The 26092-nt window shown below is 41.9% G+C and overlaps 1 protein-coding gene across 2 annotated transcripts in view; it reads right to left on the bottom strand.

The window, feature by feature from the left end:
* The window catches only part of LOC106583902 (sarcoplasmic/endoplasmic reticulum calcium ATPase 1), a 34668-nt gene extending 28387 nt beyond the window's left edge, over positions 1 to 6281 (bottom strand). Inside the window, exons 1-4 of one of the 2 annotated variants that reach the window (XM_014168545.2) lie at positions 6234 to 6281; positions 5871 to 6007; positions 4578 to 4595; positions 1997 to 2079 (exon numbers count right to left, since the gene is read on the bottom strand). In XM_014168545.2, coding sequence (XP_014024020.1) covers positions 1997 to 2079; positions 4578 to 4595; positions 5871 to 5988 — 219 coding nt within the window. In that variant the 5' untranslated portion in view covers positions 5989 to 6007; positions 6234 to 6281. Of the gene's footprint in view, positions 1 to 1996; positions 2080 to 4577; positions 4596 to 5870; positions 6008 to 6141 lie in introns of both variants that reach the window. The other variant, XM_014168546.2, reaches the window with a different exon arrangement.
* Between the last annotated feature and the right edge of the window lie 19811 nt (positions 6282 to 26092).

Here is a 26092-nt window from a genome sequence, read left to right as displayed (position 1 = left end):
AACTTACTTTTCCAATCTATGACACTTGACAATATGTGCCCATAACAGAACAACGTACTTTTCCACTCTATGATACTTGACAATATGTGCCCATATCAGAAACACTTTTTTTCCACTCTATGCCAGCCTTTTTTGTCTGTGTGTCCGTGCACGTGCATGTGTGATAGAGGGAGTTTTGTGTGTGTGTGTGTGTGTTTCTTCACGTGTGTATGCGCGTCCGTGTACGTGAGTGTAACGAGTTGTTGTCACTGGTCTGTTTAGGAAAGGGGCTGTGTTGACATGGACATAGATCAGTTATGGTCCACTGAAGCAGAGTAAGAAGCAATCTAACCCACAGAGAGAGATATCCCTCCATTATTGTATACATCCATCCATTATCCTTTATTCCCTATTCCTTTGCCCAAACCATCCTCTTTTACCATCTTCCGTCTCTCCCTTCTCTACTCTGTTCCTTAGTGCAAAGATTTCATTCTTCCATCCTCTTTTCCATTTCTTTCTTTTTCTTACTTTATTTCTTTCTTTCTCTCTCTCGCTTTCTTTCTTTTTGTTTGTTTCTTTATTTTCTTGTCTCTATCCATTTATTCTCTTATTCCCTCTCTTTTAAGATCTCTATATCATTCATCCTCTCTGTCTCTCCATTCTAAAATATACTGCATTGAAATCCATTGTAGCCTATTCACACGTACCATACTACCATAGAACCTTTCCATTCCAATAAAACTTCATTTGAAAGTACATGAAAAACATTACACTGATATTGCCAATGCATTTCTATATTTATACAGTATATTAACTATATATTATGCATTTATTAATTACATGTTATTGTCATTACAGTGTCTTCCTCAACCATATACTGTATGTACTTATCATCTGTTTGTTTGTCTTTGCAACAAACAATGCCATTGTGCAATACTATCTCTCGCTCCCTCGCCGGCAATCCTTCGTTCCTTTCATCCCTGACCTTTGTGGAAGGATACAGTTTCTCGGCCTGGCTTGAGACTCTCTTAAAATAACACGCTCTCTCTCCCCTCGCGCCCTCTTGCCACACAAACGCACGCACGCACACACACACACACACACCACACACACACACACACTACATCGCACACACACACACCATTCTTTCTAAGGCCATAATGACAGCTGGTCAGGGACAGAGTGTAAAGGGTTGGGGGTGGGGGGGTTAAAACATTATGTCACCCCCCCTACTCCAAAACAGATTTGAAAAGAGAGAGCGAGACAGGAGGGCAGATGGGAGACAACAGTGAAATGAAATAGTGAGAGAGAGGGAGGGGGGAGGGAGGGATTCCTAGAGTGAGTGAGCGAGGGACGGGTCACAGCATGTGTTCTGAAAGTGCGTGTACGCAAAGCATAACTGACCTGTGTGTGTACAGTATGTGTCTTTCATAGTGCAGGTATGTAACCTTGTGTGCAGTGTGTGTGTGTGTGTGTGTGTGTGTGTGTGTGTGTGTGTGTGTGTGTGTGTGTGTGTGTGTGTGTGTGTGTGTGTCTGTGTGTGTGTGTGTGTGTGTGTGTGTGTGTGTGTGTGTGTGTGTGTGTGTGTGTGTGCGTGTGCGCGTGTGTTAGCTGTCAGTGTCATCTCGGGGCCTCTGCCATCATGCACACCTGCTACGCTGAAACATTTACCCATCCTTCACTGGGGTAAGGAGAGGACGTGGAAGGAGGAAATTGACAGGAAGTGACTTCACAATGATCTTACAGGTGCTAACGCCAACAAACACATAAATACCCCCAAACCTACCGACCTGTATAGACCCTCCCCTCTATGCACTTGTGGAGATCTGAGAGGACTCAGTAGGTATTATCAATACATGAATATCTTTCCTTTGCTCTCATTACACCAATTATTGAGGAGCAGACCAGATAACATCACTTTACCCTGTCTTGTGTCATTACTCTGCAATATTTTCCCTGTAACCCATAGCAATATCCATAGTCGGTCAAAATCATTGACAACATTTTGTCTACTTACAAAAGAGATGCAGGCAGCCAGCAGCAGGATTCTGACCAACAGATCCTCAAACTGCTCTACGACCAACTCCCAGATGGTCTTACCTGAGAGAGAGAGAGAGAGAGAGAGAGAGAGAGAGAAAGAGAGAGAATGTCATTGGATGCTGTAGCCACCCATTGCCTTGAAGACAGTTTTGCACACTCTTGGCAAAGCTGTCATCAAGCCTAAGATCACCATGCCAATGCCAAGCATCGGCTGGAGTGGTGTAAAGCTCGCCGCCATTGGACTGGAGCAGTAGAAAAGCATTCTCTGGAGTGATGAATCACGCTTCACCATCTGGCAGTCCAACAGACGAATCTGGCTTTGGCGGATACCAGGAGAATGCTTCCTGCCCAAATGTATGGTGCCAATTGTAAAGTTTGGTTTAGGTGGAATAATGGTTAGGGGATGTTTTTCATGGTTCGGGCTAGGCTCCTTAGTTCCAATGAAGGGAATTCTTAACACTACAGCATACAATGACATTCTAGACGATTCTGTGCTTCCAACTTTGTGGCAACAGTTTGGGGAAGGCCCTTTCCTGTTTCAGCATGATAATGCCCCTGTGCACAAAGCGAGGTCCATAAAGAAATGGTTTGTCGAGATCGGTGTGGAAGAACTTGACTGGCCTGCACAGAGCCCTGACCTCAACCCCATCTAACACCTTTGGGATGAACTGGAACACCCACTGCGAGCCAGACCTAATCGCCCAACATCACTGCCCGACCTTACTAATGCTCTTGTGGCTGAATGAAAGCAAGTCCTCGCAGCAATGTTCCAACATCTAGTGGAAAGTCTTCCCAGAAGAGTGGAGGCTGTTATAGCAGCAAAGGGGGGACCAACTCCATATTAATGCCCCTGATTTTGGCATGAGATGTTCAACGAGCAGGTGTCCACATACCTTTGATCATGTAGTGCATGTCTAATCTCGCAAACAATGTAAAGTAGCTCTAATCTAGAGCCAGGCGTGTTGATTTTTAATCCGAGGGTATCCTGCTATTGACACACTTGTTGAATTATGCAAAATAAAGTGACAACAACAGTAATTAATGAGGCAGTCTAGACAGCGCAGGTGAGTGCAAATAGGGTAGACAGAGCAAGTGTTTGGTTGCTGCAGCCTTGTTTCTCCCCTTTATGTTAATGTGCTAATATATGCAAATACACCCCGTGTATTTATGCAAATTAGGCACATATACTTTCCATTATTGTAACACACAAAAAAATACCTGATATAATAAGAACATGTGTATATATATATATGAGTGCATAAAAAAAAAAAATTGTTGTTGAAATTTTACAATAAATTGAATACCTAAATTCCCACCTAAATCCCTGGACTCCATTCAATATTTGTCCGTGTCAGTAAAATGTTTTATGTGCTATAATTCAGTCAATATCTGATGGATTATAAAAATTCTAAAAGTTTGGAGTATCTTCATCCATTTTCCAACTGTTGCATTTTATTAGAATTGTTTTTAAAACCTTTTAACAATTTCGATGACCATTGCTAATGTCTCTATTGCATCATGAGGATTTAGTACTGTCGGATGTGAGAATCATAACCGTTACAGGAAGGAATGGTCAGTGTGATAATAATCTCTCATGGGTAGACACAAGCAACACAACTGGAAGGTTCCCACTAGATAACACAGCCACAAAGTCAAAATTGTGTGTTTCATAAAAACGTATCAAAGCAAAAATGACCTTTTTGGTCTTAATTCAAGGTTAGGGTTAGGCATAAAGAGAAGTGTGGTTAAGCGTAATGTTAAGGTTAGGGTTAGGTTTAAAACACCGGACGTTACTGAGGGGAGGAAGGCTCATAATAATGTCTGGAATGGAGTGAATGAAATGGTATCAAAAACATGGAAACTGTGTGCTTGATGTGTTCAATACCATTCCATATATTCTGTTCCAGCCATTACTATGAGGCGGTCTTCCCCAATTGAGGTGCCACCAGCCGCCTGGGGTTTCAAATCAGATTTTAAGAAGAGAAATTGTGGAAATAGGTGTGGTTTATTACTTTGTGACTGTGTAAACTAGTGATAACCCAACTGAACCATCTGACGCAATCATGCAAGTTTTTACTTCTGGGTTTTCAAGGTTTGGTGCGACAGATGTGATGAGTAAGTGAGGACACAGATCTGTGCATAGGAATATCCTCTTCTTTCAGGGTTATGACAAGTTTGACAACAAGAGCAATCCCATTTACATCCTCCTCTTCCTTCTCTCTGAAGTGTGTAGCCACTCCCTGTCAAGCATCGGATCGGATAAGAAATATGGCTACCCTACACCAACCAATCCAAATGGGTGAATCAGAATGTCTGGAGGGTTTGTGATGACAAATGTCACGATGATACGACTGACAGGAAGTCCATCATCCCAGGCAGGAAGCAGAACAACAGGTGTGTGAGTATATGTGTGTGTATGCGTGTGTGGCAAGAAATAAAGAGGTAGTGTGACTGATGGGATGTGTAACCTCCCGGACACTGGGACGGAAATAGGAGTGTGTGTGCAGACCGACCACAGACAGGTGTGTGAGGGGCAAAGATAAACGTTGGGAACTCACCAATCTCAGCTGGGAGCTCTGTAAAAGGGGAAAGCGAAGAGAGGAGATTATTAGCATAGCATTGCTATTTGCTACTAACATCGCTAATTGAGAATAGCGTTAGGCCTACTACCTCTATCTTTGATAGCAGAAATGCTAATTATACACTGTGATTAAATGTAAAGGACTAGTTTTATGAAGCTTTTGTTTCCACCTGTTTAACGGACAGATCAGGTCTTTGAAAATACAGGTGCAAACATTTGCACTTGATACAAATGACTATAGTTAATTATCTAAAAACCTTTACTTTGCTCATGTCATCCACCTTTTGATTGATAACTTACGTCAGGACTGAATTCTCTCTGAACTAATTTCAAATCTTCAAATTATGCAAAAACAAAAATGTGAACAAACCAAAGGACTGGCTTTGCACAACTGTACTTTATTTCTAAAGGGTCAAACTAAGTGGTTTTCTTTTGCAAACAAGTGTTAGGGCCTTGGTTTGTCCCAGTTCGGCCCTACAGTAGCCATAGAAAACCTCTGTCCTTCTCACTGACCTCTGATTGGTTAGCCAATTAGAGCCTTGAGTCTGTCATTGCTTTTCATTGGTTGGATGAGACAATGACTATACAATGCTTCATATCATGATTTAAGCATGGATGACGAAGAGGAAACATGTTTATAAAATATTATCATAAGCCTCATAACTTAACTTTTGCCTCTGTATATCTAGGCTGATGCTTAGCCACTCAATGTTATTATAAAGTGTGCTAACTGCAAATACACAAAAATAAAAGGACTGATACAACAGGTAGAAGTTGTCAGGAACTTCTGGAAACCAACCAAACACAATAGAGAGCCGGTACTGGACTGATTACAAACTACACTACCCAAGCATCCCTTGGTGCCGCTGACCTTCAAATGGTATCTGCCACACCATCACAAGGTCACGTGAACCATTTTGGTTGCCGCGCACCAATGTGTCAGTCAGCCAGTCAGCAGCCAATCACATAGAGTCAACATCCGACCTTCCCCTCGTCATAACCAAAACAAAGACTAGCTGTTGTCCAAGCCAGTGGAACAGTGCTGTCTGTCTGTCCCTCCATCACATTCATCCTTTCCACAGCATTTAGCACCAATGATCCCATTTTGGGTCCGAACTGCTACACCCAACCAGATCCTCCTCCTTTTTCTCCAACAAGCCCTTATCCCTCCTCTTATCCACCTCAATGTCTCTCTGTCCATCCCTTGGTTTCTCTATGCTTTTCCATCAATCCATCCATCCATCCATCCATCACAGTCTCTCTTTCTCACCGTTGTGACCATATCTGGCCAGGTTCTTCTTGAACTGTTCTGGTGTGAGGCCGGCGGTCTGGTCGACACCAAAGTATGACACGACCTCTTCTGACTCTTTTGCGTGTGCATTCTCCATCCTCACCAAACAGGAGACTCTTCAGAAGAAGAGAACAAAACAAAGACACGTTTAGGACACGTCTATCCGGTAATGCGTGGCTTGGTGCAGTAGGTAGGTAGGTAGTTCTCCAGTTATGAGGTTTCACAACCAGAGAAATGAATTGTTACCCACCACTTTATAAAAGTGTGGGATTGGGATAGAAACTGTCAACCCCCCTTAGTTCTCTCTCTCCCCTCTCTCTCTCACTGCTCTTTCTCTCTCACCTCTCCGGCAAAACTGGAGCCCTGGACTGACAGAAAGTGCAACCTGGCACAAGCTCCTGAAAAGTTTTATACGGACACAAAAGTGAGGCGATTGGTGCTCTCTCACCATGCGCTTGCGCCTCATTGGCTGAGGGGAGCAAAGGTGGGTGGGCCGTGAGGGTCCTACGGGGGGGTCCGCTGTGTGCCGTCAAACTGAAAATAAGATGTGTTTTTGGATGGAGCATGGTCAGTAGAACAGGGAGGGGGAGATGGGGGCAGTGGTTCTTTGAATGAGAGGTAGGGGGCATTAAATGATGGGTCCAGTGTGCTACAGTATGTATGGCAGATAGGACAGATGGGGGGTAAAGATAGAGAGGCAGATAGAGATAAAGAGAGAGAGGGGGTACAGAGAGAGAGGCAGATAGAGATATATAGAGAGAGGGGGTACAGAGAGAGGCAAATAGAGATAAAGAGAGATGGGGGACAGAGAAAGAGGCAGATAGAGAGTACAGAGACAGAGAGAGTTTTAAACTTCCTTAATAAGCACAATGTCTTGAGTAAAAAACGAATTGGATTTATACCAAAACATTGCACGACCGATCATATTTCCACCCTAAACATCCTGATAGATAAACATGTCCACCACAATAAGACCAAAGTGTATGCTCACTTTATTGACTTCCAAAAAGCATTTAATTCTATTTGGCATACAGGACTGTTCTATAAAGTTATTGAAAGCGGTGTAGGGGGTAAAATGTATGACATAATTAAATCAAATGGCGTAACAGATATGACTATTTCGGGGGGAAACAGGCGCAGCATCAAAATTGGCAAGAGAAGAACAGAATTCTTTAACCAGAGGTGGGGCCGTTGCAATAGTTAAAATCTCAGCCCCACGCTCAGCCCCTTCAATATTTACATCAATGAATTGGACACTATTCTAGAAAAATCCTCAGTCCTTGGTGTTAGTCTCTACAATTAAGAGGTTAAATGCCTGCTCTTCGCAGATGACTTGTGCTTGCTGTCACCCACAGCACATGGCCTCTAACAGAGCCTGGACCTGCTGGACCTGCTAGAGCAGTACTGCTAGACCTGGGCCCTGGCAGTAAATCCCAAAAAGATCAAAATAATGATTTTCCAGAGAAGATCCAGATCAGGGAATTAGACCAAAGTTCTCAATTGGCACAAAATATATAGAGTACTGCACACACTACAATTACTCAGGTTTAAAAATAAGCTCAATTGGACACCTAAATGAGGCAGAGAATGAACCGAGAGGGAAAGCACGCAGGTCATTCTACACCATTAAAAATACCTATTCAAATTTGGTTCAAACTAATTGAATGTGGTATTGAACCAATTTTTTATAATTATAGTGGTCTGGAAATATTCCAAGGTCATGTGGGTTGTCTATAATCATTCATAATTCCTTTAATGTTTAGAAAATATCCAGAAAGAAATCCCAGAATGCATTAAATCAAACACTGCGGTATGGAAGGGAACATCTCGTGACAAAGAATAACACTTTTTGACATCTTTAAATTATAATCAAAGTTCAAACTAATATTATAAATGTGTATTTTCTGCATTAATAGGTGGCATATCCTTTTGATAAAAGATTTGTCAAATGAATGATACTTTCATGTTTCATGCCTCAGTTGAATTGGTTTGAATTGGTTTGAATTAAATTCTACTTTCTTCAATTCAAATTGAATTCAAATCCTGCTTCTTTTAGGTGTGGTCAATTCAAATTGAATTAAAATTAATTGTTTGAATTGAATAAAATTCTGAATTGGCCCCAGCCCTGCTGTTTACACAGCAGGAATATGGTGTGTTTCGGACAAAAGTTGGATTCAGACGTTTATTTGATAGCGAGGGCCACATTTCACTTTATGTCTGGTAAGTAGAGTTCCTAGAGATTATACATATGCCTTTGATGATGAGGAAACTTTATTTTTCTGGTGAAGCCGGCTATATTGGAGTATATTTATTTTCTGTCTCCACTTCTCTATCTTCTCGCAACCAAGTATGTCTCCCAGACTATTCTGGGTAACATCACAGCTAAGGGAGGACTATGCACCACCTGTGGCTCAACCTTGATGAGACTGAGTCTGATGTTATCTTTGTACCACCCTTTTTATGCACACAGAGCTCCAGAACACTTTAGGATGTGATAGCAATCCCTGTGATCTTGGCCATGCGTCAGCTTCTGCCAATTAACCAAAATATATGGATCAATCAAAACTTTTACTAAAAGTACATTTAAACGTTGAAGTGTTGGCTATTTGACAGCAGTGTTAATTTCATTAACAAAATAGTTAAACAAATATTTGTCAAACACCTTTTTTTCAGTGGCAATTGACGAGACTATAACTGACTAAATAGACCCAGAAAAAACTAAAACTAAACAAAAATTATTTTTCATTTCAGTTGACTAAAACGAGAAGAGACACGTTTATATATGTGACTAAAATCTGACTATTTGGTCGACTGGACAAGAGTTTCTGGAGAGATTGAGAGCTTTTTAGTGAAAAGCGCAATTAATATTAGCAGCACAGATGTGTTCTGTTCAGCGCAGTCCTCTTGCTTCCCCGGAGCTAACCAGTTACCACCAGCCTTCTAGTTAACTGCCCTTTGCCTGGTTAAGAAACACAAGCTGCTTTACGAAATCAAAAGCAATAGCAGCAATAGTAAAACAAAAGTCTAGCTATGTTTTTCTCTCCCTTGAGTATAGAAAAAAGTAAAGTAGTAGCTGTCTTTGAATTTGCTGTCTTGCTCAACCCTTCCACTTTCCCACTGCACTTCATAGCCAGGTTCTGTAGCCAATGTAGCTAAGTCTACCTCAATGTAGCCAAGTCTACCGCAGAGAAAACATCTTGATTCTAGCCCTTACTGGTGAAAAGATTTGACCCATAATACATAATTTTCTCTCTCTCTCTCTCTCTCTCTCTCTCTCTCTCTCTCTCTCTCTCTCAATCTCTCTCTCAATGTGCAATATTTAGTTGACTAAAATTGTCCACTGTTTATATAATTTTGACAATAACTAGACTAAATTATTACTCAATTGAGAGAGAGAGAGAGAGAGAGAGAGAGAGAGAGAGAGAGAGAGAGAGAGAGAGAGAGAGAGAGAGAGTATTATGTATTATGGGTCATATATTTTCACTAGTAAGGGCTAGAATCAAGATGTTTTGACAAAAATATCATTAAGTTATATTTTTGTCAAAATGACTGACTAAACTAAATCTGAATAAGAGTGCCAAAATTATCACTGCTTGACAGTAAAGCACAACAAAAAAATATTAGAAAATAAAATACATTCAAAACAAGAATTGCAAGTTCTCTCACGTCACCCCGCTCCTCCGCACACTCCACTGGCTTCCAGTTGAAGCTCACATCTGCTACAAGACCATGGTGCTTGCCTACGGAGCTGTGAGGGGAACAGCACCTCCGTACCTTCAGGCTTTGATCAGGCCCTACACCCAAACAAGGGCACTGCGTTCATCCACCTCTGGCCTGCTGGCCCCCCTACCTCTGCGGAAGCACAGTTCCCGCTCAGCCCAGTCAAAACTGTTCGCTGCTCTGGCACCCCAATGGTGGAACAAGCTCCCTCACGACGCCAGGACAGCGGAGTCAATCACCACCTTCCGTAGACACCTGAAACCCCACCTCTTTAAGGAATACCTGGGATAGGATAAAGTAATCCTTCTAACCCCCCCCAAAAAAAGATATAGATGTACTATTGTAAAGTGGTTATTCCACAGTATATCATAAGGTGAATGCACCAATTTGTAAGTCACTCTGGATAAGAGCGTCTGCTAAATGACGTAAATGTAAATGTTAAATAAGAGATAGAAAGAAATAACTGACAATGAATGTGATGAGCAAATATTAGCAATTAATAAATGAATGTGGCTATTCACTTCAGATATCCTTATTGTTTGGATGCTCCATCGATTTGGATATTAAGACTGTAAAAACACCAGGAAATCAGCTCCAATAGATTTTAAGTTTGGAAATCTGTTCCCAAGTCTTCCTACGCATAATAGACACGTGATTGTATACAAATGTAAGCAATGTTTGAAATTATTATGTTTTAGTCAAATATTATATCTGTATGGGCTTCTTGCGATCAATTCGTAGTCTACAAATTATTATGTTCCAGCACCCCGACCATCCGCTGAAGAAAATATTGTCCTGCGGCTGAATCTACTTGATGATCCCTGCAATAGAAAGTCGCAAAACTGCAAACCTCGCCCATCTGGAACTCCAGGTAGGCTAAAGCAAATGCTAAAAGTATTTGAAAACATTCAAATAGTGTGTTGTATTATTAGGGGAGTGCAAAGTTTGAGGTAACCATAGCTACAGTAGCAATTGTACTGCGTCAGTATAAACAACCCTCTGTGATGCAGTCAGACAGGGATACAGCGCAATTCACAAATTTCTGTGTTATTCCGGTGTGGTGGGGGAATGTGTTAACACCGTGAACGCCACACACAGTTGAAGTCGGAAGTTTACGTACACCTTAGCTAAATACATTTAAACTCAGTTTTTCACAATTCCTGACATTTAATCCTAGTAAAAATTGCCTATCTTAGGTCAGTTAGGATCACCTTTATTTTAAGAATGTGAAATATCAGAATAATAGTAGAGAGAATTTTTTTTTCTTCAGCTTTTGTTTCTTTCATCACATTCCCAGTGGGTCAGAAGTTTACATACACTTAATTAGTATTTGGTAGCATTGCCTTTAAATTGTTTAACTTGGGTCAAACGTTTCGGGTAGCCTTCCACAAGCTTCCCACAATAAGTTGGGTGAATTTTGGCCCATTCCTCCTGTAACTGAGTCAGGTTTGTAGGCCTCCTTGCTCACGCACGCTTTTTCAGTTCTGCCCACAAATGTTCTATGGGATTGAGGTCAGGGCTTTGTGATGGCCACTCCAATACCTTGACTTTGTTGTCCTTATGCCATTTTGCCACAACTTTGGAAGTATGCTTGGGGCCATTGTCCATTTGGAAGACCCATTTGCAACCAAGCTTTAACTTCCTGACTGATGTCTTGAGATGTTGCTTCAATATATCCACATTATTTTTCATCCTCATGATGCCATCCATTTTGTGAAGTGCACCAGTCCCTCCTGCAGCAAAGCACCCCCACAACATGATGCTGCCACCCCCGTGCTTCACGGTTGGGATGGTGTTCTTCAACTTGCAAGCCTCCCCCTTTTTCCTCCAAACATAACAATGGTCATTATGGCCAAACAGTTCTATTTTTGTTTCTTCAGACCAGAGGACATTTCTCCAAAAAGTACGATCTTTGGCCCCATGTGCAGTTGCAAACCGTAGTCTGGCTTTTTTATGGTGGTTTTGGAGCAGTGGCTTCTTCCTTGCTGAGTGGCCTTTCAGGTTATGTCGATATAGGACTCGTTTTACTATGGATATATATACTTTTGTACCTGTTTCCTCCAGCATCTTCACAAGGTCCTTTGCTGTTGTTCTGGGATTGATTTGCACTTTTCGCACCAAAGTACGTTCATCTCTAGGAGACAGAGATGTGCCTCCTTCCTGAGTAGTATGACTGCTGCGTGGTCCCATGGTGTTTATACTTGTGTACTATTGTTTGTACAGATGAACGTGGTACCTTCAGGTATTTGGAAATTGCTCCCAAGGATGATCCAGACCTGTGGAGGCCTACAATTATTTTTCTTCGCTGATTTCTTTAGATTTTCCCATGGTGTCAAGCAGAGGCACTGAGTTGGAAGGTAGGCCTTGAAGTACATCCACAGGTACACCTCCAATTGTCTCAAATTATGTCAATCAGACTCTCAGAAGCTTCTAAAGCCTTGACATAATTTTCTGGAATTTTCCAAGCTTTTTAAAGGCACAGTCAACTTAGTGTATGTAAACTTCTGACCCACTGGAATTCTGATACAGTGAATTATAAGTGAAATAATCGGTCTGTAAACAATTGTTGGAAAAATGACTTGTGTCAAGCACAAAGTAGATGTCCTAACCGACTTGCCAAAACTATAGTTTGTTAACAAGAAACTTGTGGAGTGGTTGAAAAACGAGATTTAATGACTCCAACCTAAGTGTATGTAAACTTCCGACTTCAACTGTATGTAGGGGTTGAGCGTTGAAGGTTAGGTTAAGGTTGTTCTTGTTTGTAGTTGTGGTGGGAGGAACAGGTAGAGTGAAGTGAACAGACAGTTCCTTTAAGCAGGCTGACCTGACATCTTGTCATTTTGACAAACTTACATGCTACATGCTTATATGCTCTATGGCTCACACTATTCTAATGTATATTAGAATATTATTCTCTTAGGATTCGTAGCACTACCTCATTCCCAACCTCCTTTTCTCTCATTGTGATTTCATGTTTGCTACAGTTTTATCCAGCCAGGGTTGTAGTGGTTGGAACTGACTAGTATTATAAAAAAAAAAAGAACTTCTAAAAAAAAAAGAACAATGGAATTGTCACAAACTTCTGTCCCACGTTAAAGTTGTGGGACTTGCCCTACAAGTCGTTCCATGTCATTTCAGCAAGCCATGACACCCACCATCTCAGATTGTTCTGAAATTGTTTCTGTAGTTAGAAACAGGTCAGATTGGCATCCCTGAAACATCATTTTGTTGGAATTAAGTTTTATCTCAGAAAAATTGCCTAACTGGATTGTCCATTTTCATTTATAGGATTCAGATAATATTCAATTAATCTAGTACCCAACATCTGATTTGGATCCAACATCCGAAAGTCATCCGTGGACCGCCCACACCCCATGCCAATCCCACCCCAACAACCAGTATACAGTATCAGTTCTCTATGTTTGACAAGTATTATGAAGCTTCATACTATGTAATATATTCCCTGTGAATCTGGTGATGGCCCCCCTGCATTATTTACCATAAAGTAGTGTGAAAGTACCATGTTTTGACCACTAGAGGCCGCTGTTCCTGCTATACTGCCACACTCTTTTATCCATTTTGCTGGTCTCGTGTTTAATAAATAGCTCACAATATTTTCTTTGCAACTTTGGGTAGAAAGCCAATATATTTGGCTCATGATGAAAATTAATTATGTGGTCATTCTCACAATTCAAGTGGCCCCTTTGTGTGTGGTTTATTCCCTTCAAAAAAGGTCTGGATTAGTTACTGTTAGATCATAACTGGTGAACAAGAAAACCATTAGGCTACAGCTGTTTTAATGGTTTCATTGTTATGGTCTCTGATAATATTCAATGGTAAATATCACTAATCACAATACATATAGAGACGTTTCCTGATAATTCTCTAGAAAAATATGACTGCCATGCAATTCATTATTTTATTAGGGCTGTCACAACATTTTAGTCCCTAGCCCATTTCTCCATCAAAGTTTTGAGCTTGTAGGAAAAGTCTTCATATGAGAATTGCATCGGGATAGCCCTCTCAGAGAGCAGCCATTTGTTGGTCTATTCAAGGAGAGTTGGGTTGAAGCATTAGGTTGCTATGAGGAAAAATGTAATTGCTTTCCAAGAGGACTGGCTTGAATTGTGAAAATGACCACACAATTTATTTTTTATAATGAGACAAATCTACAGTATCTACTTTCACACTACTTTATGGTAAATAATGCAAGCAATTTAAATGACAAAACTTTCTGAACAGGAGAAAAAAACATGACCAGATTCACATTACATAGTATGGAGAAGCAATACTCCAAGCCACAGCTTCATACTAATTGTCAAATATAGAGATCTGATACTGTATACTGGTTATTGGTGTGGGGAGTCCATGGGTGGCTTTAAAAAAAATGGATTCCTCATGTCTTACTCATTGGTAGGAAAAAGTTTGGTTCAAATCGGATGTTGGGTACTATATTTATTGAATATTATCTGAATCCTATAAATTAAAATGGCCAATTTGGGTGCAATCAATTAGCTTAATTCCTCAGAGATCATATTATATTTCAATAAAATAATGTATCAGGAATGTTAATCGTATCTGTTAGTAACTATAGAAACAATTTCAGAACAATCTGAGATGGTGGGTGTCGAAATCCTCTTTTTTGTGCTTTTTGAGGTGGAATGACCCCCTACTCAATCCCTGCTCATCACTTTCTGCATCCACCACCCTCCTCAGGACCCCCTGGTTTCAGGACCCCCTTGTCTCAGGACCCCCTCGTCATTCATTCATCTTCATTTTACCACCAATGACTTTTCACTCTTGACCCGGTACTCTATAACCTCCTCAGTCATCGATACCCTTAACACTCTGCCTTGTCACTCCCTTTACGGCCCTTACCCTTACCTGGCCCCTACTGACTCATTGTGACTGTGCAAAGGACCTAAGCATAGTCTAGCCGTAACAGAACCACGACTCAACTTCTCTGTGGAGGAGTCAGTACTTCTGGCAGCACCTTCGGTCTGCATATCTATTCTCATTGCTGTGTGTGACATGCGTATAAATCAGCAGGAATTGTTGGACTCAGTTGGCCACTGAGGGTTTGAGGTTCTCTCATATCCAGAGAGTGACAGTTTTTCTTGGAGACAGACGACCGTCTCATCTTGCAAGACTGTTTGCGTAGAGAAGCAATTGGAGCCCCCTGTTTATTTTCAACACCTCCTAACCCCCATTACCAAGTATTTCATCTTCACCTCAGTCTAAAGTCTACATCCAAAGTACACCTCCAAGAGACTGTAAACAAGTGATCCCTCACTTGTAAACAGCCATTAAGTCTATGTCTAAAATGTATATAGGCCCTACTGACCAAAAGCTCTATATGTCACATTAGCTGGTACATAACCAGCAATCTAAATGACAAGCAAATGTACTTCAAAGGCTATTTAGCTAGTTATGATCCATGCTAACTGGCTTTGCATTAGCAACATGTTATGCTAACTGGCTAGCTCTCAGACCAAGGTTACAGTAACATACTATGTTATGTCATGCTAACAAACTAGACCTAACATGCTATGCTAACTAGCTAGACCTATCATGATATACTATGCAAACTAGCTAAACCTAACATGCTACTATAAATAGCTAGACTTCACATGCTATGCTATGCTAACTAGCTAGACCTAACATGCTATGCTTACTATCTGCTACTAACACTGAATGGGAGGAGGGTTTCTCCACAGGTGACAGCTAGCCTGGGGTGCCACTCACTGTTGACCCAGGGCGCAATTAGCTACACGAAACGGCGATGATTTGAAGATACTTTTTTGGATAGATGCTTGCTTCAATGGAATATTGAGGATACGCCATGAATCAATACAAATAAATCTTCAGGATTCAATTCAAACTAAATACTGAAAAAAGAACACAGAAATAAATTCTGTTTCAGAACATCCCCAGGTGTCCCTGGCCAATAGCAATAGAGAAAAACATTGTGGGTGGAGAGTAAATGACTAGTGACAGACGGTAGGAAACAGGAATGTTTTGGCTATGAATGGATTGAGAACAATTGGGAATATCTGCTGTTGACTGGGGATATTTCACAATGGGAGAGTTCGCTGGGCTACAAAGAGGACAGAGAGGAAAATAGTTAACTGTACAGAAGGTCCCATTTCTCCGGTGACAGCTGACAACACTTGCTATTAATAGGTAGGGTTATCCTTGGGTATTATAGGTAAAAGGAAACAGGTGGGGGTTGCAGTTGAGGATTTCCCAGAGAAGACAGAGGGGATAAGCTAGTGTTACTGTACCCTTCCGGCCGCCTTTAACACTGCATTTATTCTCCCTATCTCTCTCTCCTATTTCTCAAATTTTTGTTCTTTACTCTTTCTCTCACTTGCTTTCTCAACTGTCACTCCTCAATACTGTCTTCCCCTATTACTCACTTATATTCTCTGTTCTCAGGCTTTCTCTCAATCTCTCTCTTCCCCTCTCTCCTCTGAGTTATATTTAGCTGCAGGGGGTTTGGTGGTAGAGCCGTCAACCCCTTGGCCTCACTGCCACTCCGAGCCTTACAAGGCCTAAGCAGGGACACGGTTGCCTGGTAACCGGCCGTGTTTTCACCTAAGCTGTGAAGGTCCAGTGTCCGACCCCCACCTAGCCTTCGCCGTACTAATTATCACCATCACTACCACCACCATCATCCTCATCCTCCTCGTCATCCTTCACGGTGTTAATGCGGCCGCCTGATAAACAGATGTCCAGTGGAACGACGGTCTGTCCGCTCGCTCCTCTATGGTGCTTCATTGAGTTTTAGAGAGGAGAATTGTATGTGCTGAAACAATTGGGGAAAAGGTGCTTGAAGACTGTCGTCTGAAGTATGGTGGCCTGGGGTATACTAGCCTAGCAGTTACTGAAGCCGCTGACTACAGAGTACTGGAATGCCGATGTTCAAATCCATGCCAACAAACCTCTCCTTACTTACTATCTCTTTCTAATAATCTTTCAAAACCTTTTTTAAAAGTTGAACGTACGAGTTTATTTATTATATTCACTGCTGATTTCTCCTCCTTCACCTTCATCATCACCACCGGCAGCATCACCTTTTCACTCCACCTCCTCCTCTTCCTTCACCTCCTTTTTTAAATATACATTGTAGACAGTGAAACAGAAGAGAGGAAAATATTCAGCTTCTCTCGGAGGACAATAGAAGTAGATTTCAAAAGTGCTTCTTTATTAATAAAACCAATGTGTTTCAGTGTTGCCTGAAAGAACCGCATACAAGAAGTCTTCTTCAAAACATTTGAACTGTTGCAGTACAACACGTGTTACCATTTCTCACCTCCGTTACAAAGATTTAAGGAGTGAGAGAGAAAAGGAGTCACAGAAAGAGGAGGGAGAAAGTGAGAGAATGAGAGCGAGAGGCGTGTGATAGCAAAAAGGAGTGAAAGACAGAGGCCATGAGGATAATTAAGGTCAGCGGCATTATCAGCAACTGCTGGAGAGACTGAGGTCATAGGAGGAGAAAGCAAGGCAGGGGAAGAGATTACAGTATACCGGTCTCCTACTCTATAGCCTGAGTCCCAAATGGAACCTTATTCCCCATATGACTCTGGCGAAAAGTAGTGCACTATATAGGGAATAACCTCTCCCTTGAACGTCAGCAAAACAAAGGAGCTGATCGTGGACTACAGGAAATGGAGGAACGAGCACCCCCCATTCACATCAACAGGGCTGTATGAAGCGGTTCGAAAGCTTCAAGTTCCTCAGTGTCCACATCACTAACGATCTATCATGGTCCAAACACAACAACACAATCGCGAAGAGGGCACAACAACGCCTATTCCCCCTCAGGAGGCTGAAAAGATTTGGCATTGGCGCTCAGTTCCTCAAAAAGTTCCTCAAAAAAGCCATCCAGGACGTCTATGCCAGGCGTGTCAGAGGAAAGCTCTAAAAACTCCAGCCACGTCATAGACTGTTCTCTCTGCAACCGCACGACAAGCGATTCCGAGTCTGGAACCAACAGGACCCTGAACAGCTTCTACCCCCAAGCCATAAGTCTGCTAAGGAGTTAGTTAAATGGTTAACCAAATAGCTACCCAGGACAACTGTTTAATACTGTTTATCCGTCACTTTATTCCTAGTTATATGCTCATATCTACCTCAATTACCTCGTACCCCTGCACATCGACTCGGTACTGGTAGCACTTGTACATAGTCAAGTTATCGTCACTCATTGTGTATCTATTAATACTTTATCATTACGTGTTTTACTTTTCTATTATTTCTCTATTTTCTTTCTCTCTGCATTATTGGAAAGGGCCCATAAGTAAGCGTTTCACTGTTAGTCCACAGCATGTGACAAATACATTTTTTCTTTGAATAGGGTGCCATTTGGGACACAGCCTATATGATTTCATCAGAAGAGAATTGGATGAGGAGTTTCTTTGTCAGGAGTACAATCCAGCTCCCGGGCTGACTGACATTTTTATGGAATTGACCCCAATCCTGATTTACATGCAAAAAGCGCAAAGCCAGATTGTTGTTGTGGCAGCCAGGTTCAGATAACATAACTCGAGAAAATAGGGAGAGAGAGACACAGTGTGTGCGAGAGTGACAGAAAGACAGAGAGAGAGAGGAAGAGAAAAGAAAGGAAGATGGGAGGGGAGGGGGAGGGAGAGGAGAAGAAAGACACAGTGTTCTATTACATTTATAATGGTAACACAAGCTGAGGGTGTTGTAACAGGTGTCTATGAGAGAGAGAGAGACAGCGAGAGACAGCGAGAGACAGAGAGAGACAGAGAGAGAGAGAGAGAGAGAGAGAGAGATAGTTGGGGGCGTCGGTCCAAGTCATAGACAGAGGACACAGATAAAGGCAGATTGTTGTCGACTGACGAGGAGGAAGCAAGATTGATGGCCAATGACAGTCCACTCCTTATAAGTGCACTTCATATAAATGCAAACTCTGTTTAGGTGCACTACAGTTTGCCAGTCCCAATGAAATTACTGTACACTGTTCCTAATTGCTCCTGGAACTATATACTCTGATGTATGTATGCTGGGCTGTACCAAAATGGCATCCTATTCCCTATATAGGGCACTACTTTTGACAGGGCCATAGGGCTCTGGTTAAACCTCTCTAGCAGACTGCCCTCTGCAGGCCACTAGACTGAAGAGGAATGAAATATAGTCAATGTCTAAGCTAACCTGTCTGTGTGAGCAATGAGAGGAGATTTGTTAGTGTCCATATTGAAACCTGATACCGGGTGGATTTTATTTTATTGTGTTTCTGTCCTTGAGGTTACATTTACATTGCACGCACATGCCTGGTTTAACGTCTCTCCCCACCATGCCACCCTAGTCAGAGAGTTAGAGAGAGAGGGAGGGGGTAGAGCGAGAGAGAGGGTGGGCGGGATAGAGACAGAGAGGTACAGTGGCCTAGAGTAAATGAGAGAGAAACAAAGAAAGAGAGATGTGTAAAGAAGATGGCTAGAGAGAAATAAAGAATGATAGAGAACGAGGGAGTAGAGGTGCTGAAACACAGAGAGACTGACAGAGGAGGGAGATGGGAAAGATTACGAGAATCTACAATTGAAGTTGGAAGTTTACATACACCTTAGCCAAATACATTTAAACTCAGTTTTTCACAATTCCTGACATTTAATCCTCGTAAAAATTCCCTGTCTTAGGGTCAGTTAGGATCACCACTTTATTTTAAGAATGTGAAATGTCAGAAGAATAGTAGAGAATGATTTTTTCCACTTTTATTTCTTTCATCACATTCCCAGTGGGTCAGAAGTTTACATACACTCAATTAGTATTTGGTAGCATTGCCTTTAAATTGTTTAACTTTTGTCAAATATTTCAGGTAGCCTTCCACAAGCTTCCCAGAATAAGTTGGCAGAATTTTGGCCCATTCCTCCTGACAGAGCTGGTGTAACTGAGTCAGGTTTGTAAGCCTCCTTGCTCGCACACACTTTTTCAGTTCCGCCCACACATTTTCTATAGGATTGAGGTCAGGGCTTTGTGATGGCCACTCCAATACCTTGACTTTGTTGTCCTTAAGCCATTTTGCCACAACTTTGGAAGTATGCTTGGGGTCATTGTCCATTTGGAAGACCCATTGGCAACCAAGCTTTAACTTCCTGACTGATGTCTTGAGATGCTGCTTCAATATATCCACATAATTTTGCCATCATCTATTATGTGAAGTGTACCAGTCCCTCCTGCAGCAAAGCACCCCCACAACATGATGCTGCCGCCCCGTGCTTCACGGTTGGGATGGTGTTCTTCGGCATGCAAGCCTCCCCCTTTTTCCTCCAAACATAATGATGGTCAATTATGGCCAAACAGTTCTATTTTTCTTTCATCAGACCAGAGGACATTTCTCCAAAAAGTATGATCTTTGTCCCCATGTGCAGTTGCAAACCGTAGTCTGGCTTTTTTTATGGTGGTTTTGGAGCAGTGGCTTCTTCCTTGCTGAGCGGCCTTTCAGGTTATGTCGATATAGGACTAGTTTTACTATGGATATATATACTTTTGTACCTGTTCCCTCCAGCATCTTCTTTGCTGTTGTTCTGGGATTGATTTGCACTTTTCGCACCAAAGTACGTTCATCTCTAGGAGACAGAGATGTGCCTCCTTCCTGAGTAGTATGACTGCTGCGTGGTCCCATGGTGTTTATACTTGTGTACTATTGTTTGTACAGATGAACGTGGTACCTTCAGGTATTTGGAAATTGCTCCCAAGGATGATCCAGACCTGTGGAGGCCTACAATTATTTTTCTTCGCTGATTTCTTTAGATTTTCCCATGGTGTCAAGCAGAGGCACTGAGTTGGAAGGTAGGCCTTGAAGTACATCCACAGGTACACCTCCAATTGTCTCAAATTATGTCAATCAGACTCTCAGAAGCTTCTAAAGCCTTGACATAATTTTCTGGAATTTTCCAAGCTTTTTAAAGGCACAGTCAACTTAGTGTATGTAAACTTCTGACCCACTGAAATTGTGATACAATGAATTATAAGTGAAATAATCTGTCTGTAAACAATTGTTGGAAAAATAACTTGTCATGCACAAAGTAGATGTCTTAACCGACTTGCCAAAACTATAGTTTGTTAACAAGAAATTTGTGGAGTGGTTGAAAAACGAGATTTAATGACTCCAACCTAAGTGTATGTAAACTTCCGACTTCAACTGTACTTACCTTTGCAGCCCAACAAATACATACAAACAGCCAATTACTGAAGGTTCTACTCCTAACACACTTGCACAATGAATAAACTTCTGCCAGAGCCTAGGAGATACACTATATATACAAAAGTATGTGGACACCCATTCAAATTAGTGGATTTGGCTATTTCGGCCACACCCGTCTCTGATAGGTGTATACAATCAAGCACACAGCCATGCAATCTCCATAGACAAACATTGGCAGTAGAATGGCCTTACTGAAGAGCTCAGTGACTTTCAATATGGCAACGTCATAGGATGCCACCTTTCCAACAAGTCAGTTCATAACATTTCTGCCATACTAGAGCTACCCCGGTCAAGTTCTGTTATTGTGAAGTGGAAACATCTAGGAACAACAACAGCTCAGCCGCAAAGTGGTAGGCCACACAAGCTCACAGAACGAGACCTTGGAGTGCTGAAGCGCATAGCATGTAAAAAATCATCGGTCCTCAGTTGCAACACTCACTACCGAGTTCCAACTGCCTGTGGAAGCAACGTCAGCACAATAACTTTTTGTCGGGAGCTTCATAAAATGGGTTTCCATGGGCCGAGCAGTCGCACACAAGCCGAAGATCACCATGCACAATGCCAAGCGTTGGCTGGAGTGGTGTTAAGCTCGCAGCCACTGCACTCTGGAGCAGTGGAAACATTCTCTGAAATGATGAATCACGCATCACCATCTGGCAGTCCGACAGAGGAATCTGGGTTTGGCGAATGCCAGGAGAACGCTACCTGCCCCAATGCATAGTGCCAACTGTAAAGTTTGGTGGAGAAGGAATAATGGTCTGGGGCTGTTTTTATGTTTCAGGCTAGGCCCCTTAGTTCGAGTGAAGGGAACTCTTAACGCTACAACATAAAATGACATTCTAGACGATTCTGTGCTTCCAACTTTGTGGCAACAGTTTGGGAAAGCCCCTTTCCTGTTTCAGCATGACATTGCCCGCATGCACAAAGTGAGGTCCATAAAGAAATTGTTTTTTGAGATCGGTGTGGAAGAACTTGACTGGCCTGCACAGAGCCCTGACCTCAACCCCATCAAACACCTTTGGGATGAATTGGAACGCTGGAACGCCAGGTCTAATCGCCCAACATCAGTGACCGACCTCTCTAATGCTCTTGTGGCTGAATGGAAGCAAGTCCCCGCAGCAATGTTCCAACATCTAGTGGAAATCCTTCCCAGAAGAGTGGAGGCTGTTATAGCAGCAAAGGTGGGACCAACTCCATATTAATGCAGGTGTCCACATACTTTTGGTTATATAGTGAACTATAATAAAAACATCTAGAAATACAAACACACCACACACAAAAGGAAAATCGCAACCCTAAATGTTAACACAATGCCTCATAACAATGCACACTGAAAGAGGTCTTCTAACCGCTTCAAATGTAGCCTACATATTGGCGTAGTACTGTATATATCTTCAACAGTCAGTCAAAGTCAAAACAAATCTGCTGCTCAAAGAGGCTCTGATAGGTGTTGTTCTCAATGTCAAACCAATTAACCAAGTGATAATAATGCCATATAATGACTTCCCCTGTTGTTATAATCTGACATTGGATCCTCGGCTGGAGATACCCCTGCTTCAGCCGATCTTTTAACACTCCCTATTTAGAGACCGATTTAGGTTTACAAACAATTTGATATGTGATACCCGACACAGCCTTGGACCAATCTCTCGTTGGGGGTATATAAAGATATTTGTTTCCAACACTTTGCATAAGGGGCTATTTATACTCGTGCCACGTGTTTTTGTATGTTTTAAGTGTGGCCTGTCGTTTACCTTCGGCGAAGGGAGGGAGGTGAGGGGTAGGGGAGATGGTACTGTTGACAGAGAGAGAAAGGGAGGGGGTGGGGGAGAGGAGAGAGTGAGAGATAGGTACACACCTGTCCTGGGGTGAAACTGTGCCCTGTGCCAAATATGTTTAATTCATGTTTGTTGTTATCCCAAATCAACTAATTCCAAATTGAACCAACCCTAGCAGGAGATCTGAGAGGGTTGAGTAGGTATATAGTTTGGCCACCCCTTTGTGGCTAAATGTTTGTTTTGGTAAAGCTTGAAAAGTTATTATGCCTACACACCGACATAATTGCCTGATTGGGCGTGGTATTTTAAGCAATGCATGTCTCCTCACAGAAGATCTAGAATATAACTTCCACAATTCACTGCAGTGCACAATTAGTCGACATTGGGTCAAAAAAGTTTCCATCATCTTTTCAACAGCCCAGGTAGCATGGAGCAAATTGAGTGGACAAGTCCAATTACTTTGCTTTATTGTGGAAATGCGTTCTTTTTTCAGTTTGAAAGTGAATGAAAAGTCCTTTGGATATCGATATGTTCTTTAGCACCACGTCCGTCCTTGTTTAAGCACATGTACCCTACATAGTCCAGTGGATAAGAACCAAATATACCCAAGATCGTTCCACTCTGATACAAGTATTAAGAAACATTTTATAGATTGGAGGTAGTCTGGTAAGTACACTACATTACCAAAAGCTACATTAACATCCCATTCCAAAATCATGGGCATTAGGCTTTCCAGTAGATGTTGGAACATTTCTGAGGGGACTTGCTTCCATTCAGTCACAAGAGCATTAGTGAGGTCGGGCATTGACGTTGGGCAATTAGGCCTGGCTCGCAGTCGGCATTACAATTCATCCCAAAGGTGTTCGATGGGGTTGAGGTCAGGGCTCTGTGCAGGCCAGAATATCATTGTATGCTGTAGCATTAAGATTTCCCTTCACTGGAACTAAGGGTCCTAGCTCGAACCATGAAAAACGGCCCCAGACCATTATTCCTCCTCCACCAAACTTGGCACTATGTATTGGGGGAGGTAGCATTCTCCTGGCATCCACTGAACCCACATTTTTCCGTCGGACTGCCAGATGGTGAAACATTATTCATCACTCCAGAGAACGTGTTTCCACTGCTCCAGAGTCCAATGGCGGCGAGCTTTACACCACTCCAGCTGACGCTTAGCATTGTGCATGGTGATCTTAGGCTTGTGTTCGGCTGCTCGGCCACGGACACCCATTTCATTAAGCTCCCGATGAACAGTTCTTGTGCTGACGTTACTTCCAGAGGCAGGAACTCGGTAGTGAGTGTTGCAACTGAGGACAGACAATTTTTAGACTTACGCGCTTCAGCACTCGGCATTCCTGTTTTGTGAGTTTGAGTGGCCTACCACTTCACGTCTGCACTAATGTTGCTCCTAGACGTTTCCACTTCACAATAACAGCACTTACAGTCGACCGGGGCAGCTCTAGCAGGGCAGAAATTTTACGAACTGACTTGTTGGAAAGATGGCATCCAATGACGGTGCCACATTGAAAGTAACAGCTCTTCAATAAGGCCATTTTTCTGTCAATGTTTGTCTATGATTACATGGCTGTGTGCTCAATTGTATACATCTTTCAGCAACGGGTGTGGCTGAAATAGCCAAATCCACTAATTTGAAGTGGTATCCACATACTTTTGTAAATATAGTGTATCTTAATAAAAACGTCAATCTTATCTCCGCCCCATGGCAAAATGTGTATAATTGCATGAAATTAACTCTAAAACCAAAACATTTCTCTCCGCTGTCAAGAGGGGGGCTGGTAAAATGGTACATGTGGGTACGCAGACCCACGAGCAACTGCGGCCCCTCATGATGAGTTCAGATTTTTTGTGGCTCCCACCCCCATCAAAGTTGCCCATCCCTAGTCTAGCGGCTACAGGAAAAAATTGTGGACATAGAGCCATCAAATTTCACACACAGCTGGGGAATGTCTAAAGAAGTATCATGGCTGTAGTGCCATTACAGATTTTGTCCATTACCCCACTGGCGGCCATTTCCAACATCGCCACCAACCAGCTGCATGGGGCCATATGATTCACATGGCAATATCTCCCTACATAATTGGTACATACAGCTCAATCATGGCTTAAAATGTTTGAGGGGGTCTGGAAAACACAATAAAATGGTCAAAAAATTCCATATATACTTATCCTTTACACTTTAGTAGAAAAGTGGTGAAAACGCATGTCAAATGAGTTTTTTGGTAAATGTTTTCATGACTAGTTCCAATAGTTTACATGTAAACACTATAAAAGGTAATATGGGTGTTCCCTGAATTCTACTGATTGCAATGATATGTAATATGATATTCTGTTTTGTGTCACTTTTAAGAAGAATTAAAGGAAATCTGCCCTGTACACGTCACTAGGTAAAATCCCAATTGAATGTATTGTGTCCAGCAGAGAGACAGGTAACCCATTTTAACAAAATACTTTGATGAGTCCTTTCAGCCTTTACACAACTAAGTAAAAGTCTAAATAAAGATGTCTAACTATAGTGCCATTGCAGATATAACCTATTATACTCAGTAGTGTAGTGCTATTCATTTAGGTGCCGGAGTGCAAAATTAAATAAAAATAAAGTCATTATTCAAGCGATAATGCCCGATAAGCCGGTGTTTTGAGGAAATATTGGCACGGGTGTTATTACTTTTATGCATTGGTTTACCAACATATTCAAACAATGATTGACATATTTTCATTAAAATGTTATTTTGATTAATTTATTCATACTATTTCATCCTTCCACAAGATATAGTCCCGACACAAAACCTAGGGTTGCTTTCCAAGCCGGCTGGTTGTTCGTTCTATCGGTTCGGTTGCCAAACAGGCTGACTACGCGAGCGTTGCAAAATAAATTTAGAAATCTATATTATTCAATTATTGCGCGCACGCCAGCGTTGCCAAGGGCTAAAATAGAAGTCAGTTCTATTTGTGACGCCGATCACGGTGCAAGTCCTGCCTTTCCCATCTCCTCATTGGTTTATAGAAGCAGGTACCCATGTACCATCTCCTCATTGGTTATACCCATATGGGTGACTGAAAGACGAATGAGGTTGGTGGCAGTAATGCACCTAATTTATGAAAGTTGCCAATCGCAATATAAAGTCCAGAGAAGAAAAAGCCTAGAAGGGAGGAGAGATGACTAGAAACGATTCGGTTGACCGTTTTATGTGTGGATTAATTGTCGGAGTAGAGGACCTTGTGCATTTCAGGTAAAATAACAACTCGATGTTTATATCCCAGGACAAATTAGCTAGCAACAGCAAGCCAGCTAAATAGGACAAATTAACTAGGAAGTGCAAGCTAGCTAGCTAAATTGCCATAAACGTTTAATGCTTTTCGACCTGTCCCCAAATTAATGTAATTGGTTAAGAGTTTGCTTTGATATTTTAACCTGCATGTCGTGATCACGTTTGGTGTGGGGGGACAAAATACAT

This window comes from Salmo salar, chromosome ssa23, assembly GCF_905237065.1.
Source record: "Salmo salar chromosome ssa23, Ssal_v3.1, whole genome shotgun sequence".
NCBI lineage: Eukaryota > Metazoa > Chordata > Actinopteri > Salmoniformes > Salmonidae > Salmo > Salmo salar.
The sequence above is the reverse complement of the archived record's forward strand: the minus strand, read 5'-3'. Positions and strand labels throughout refer to the sequence as shown.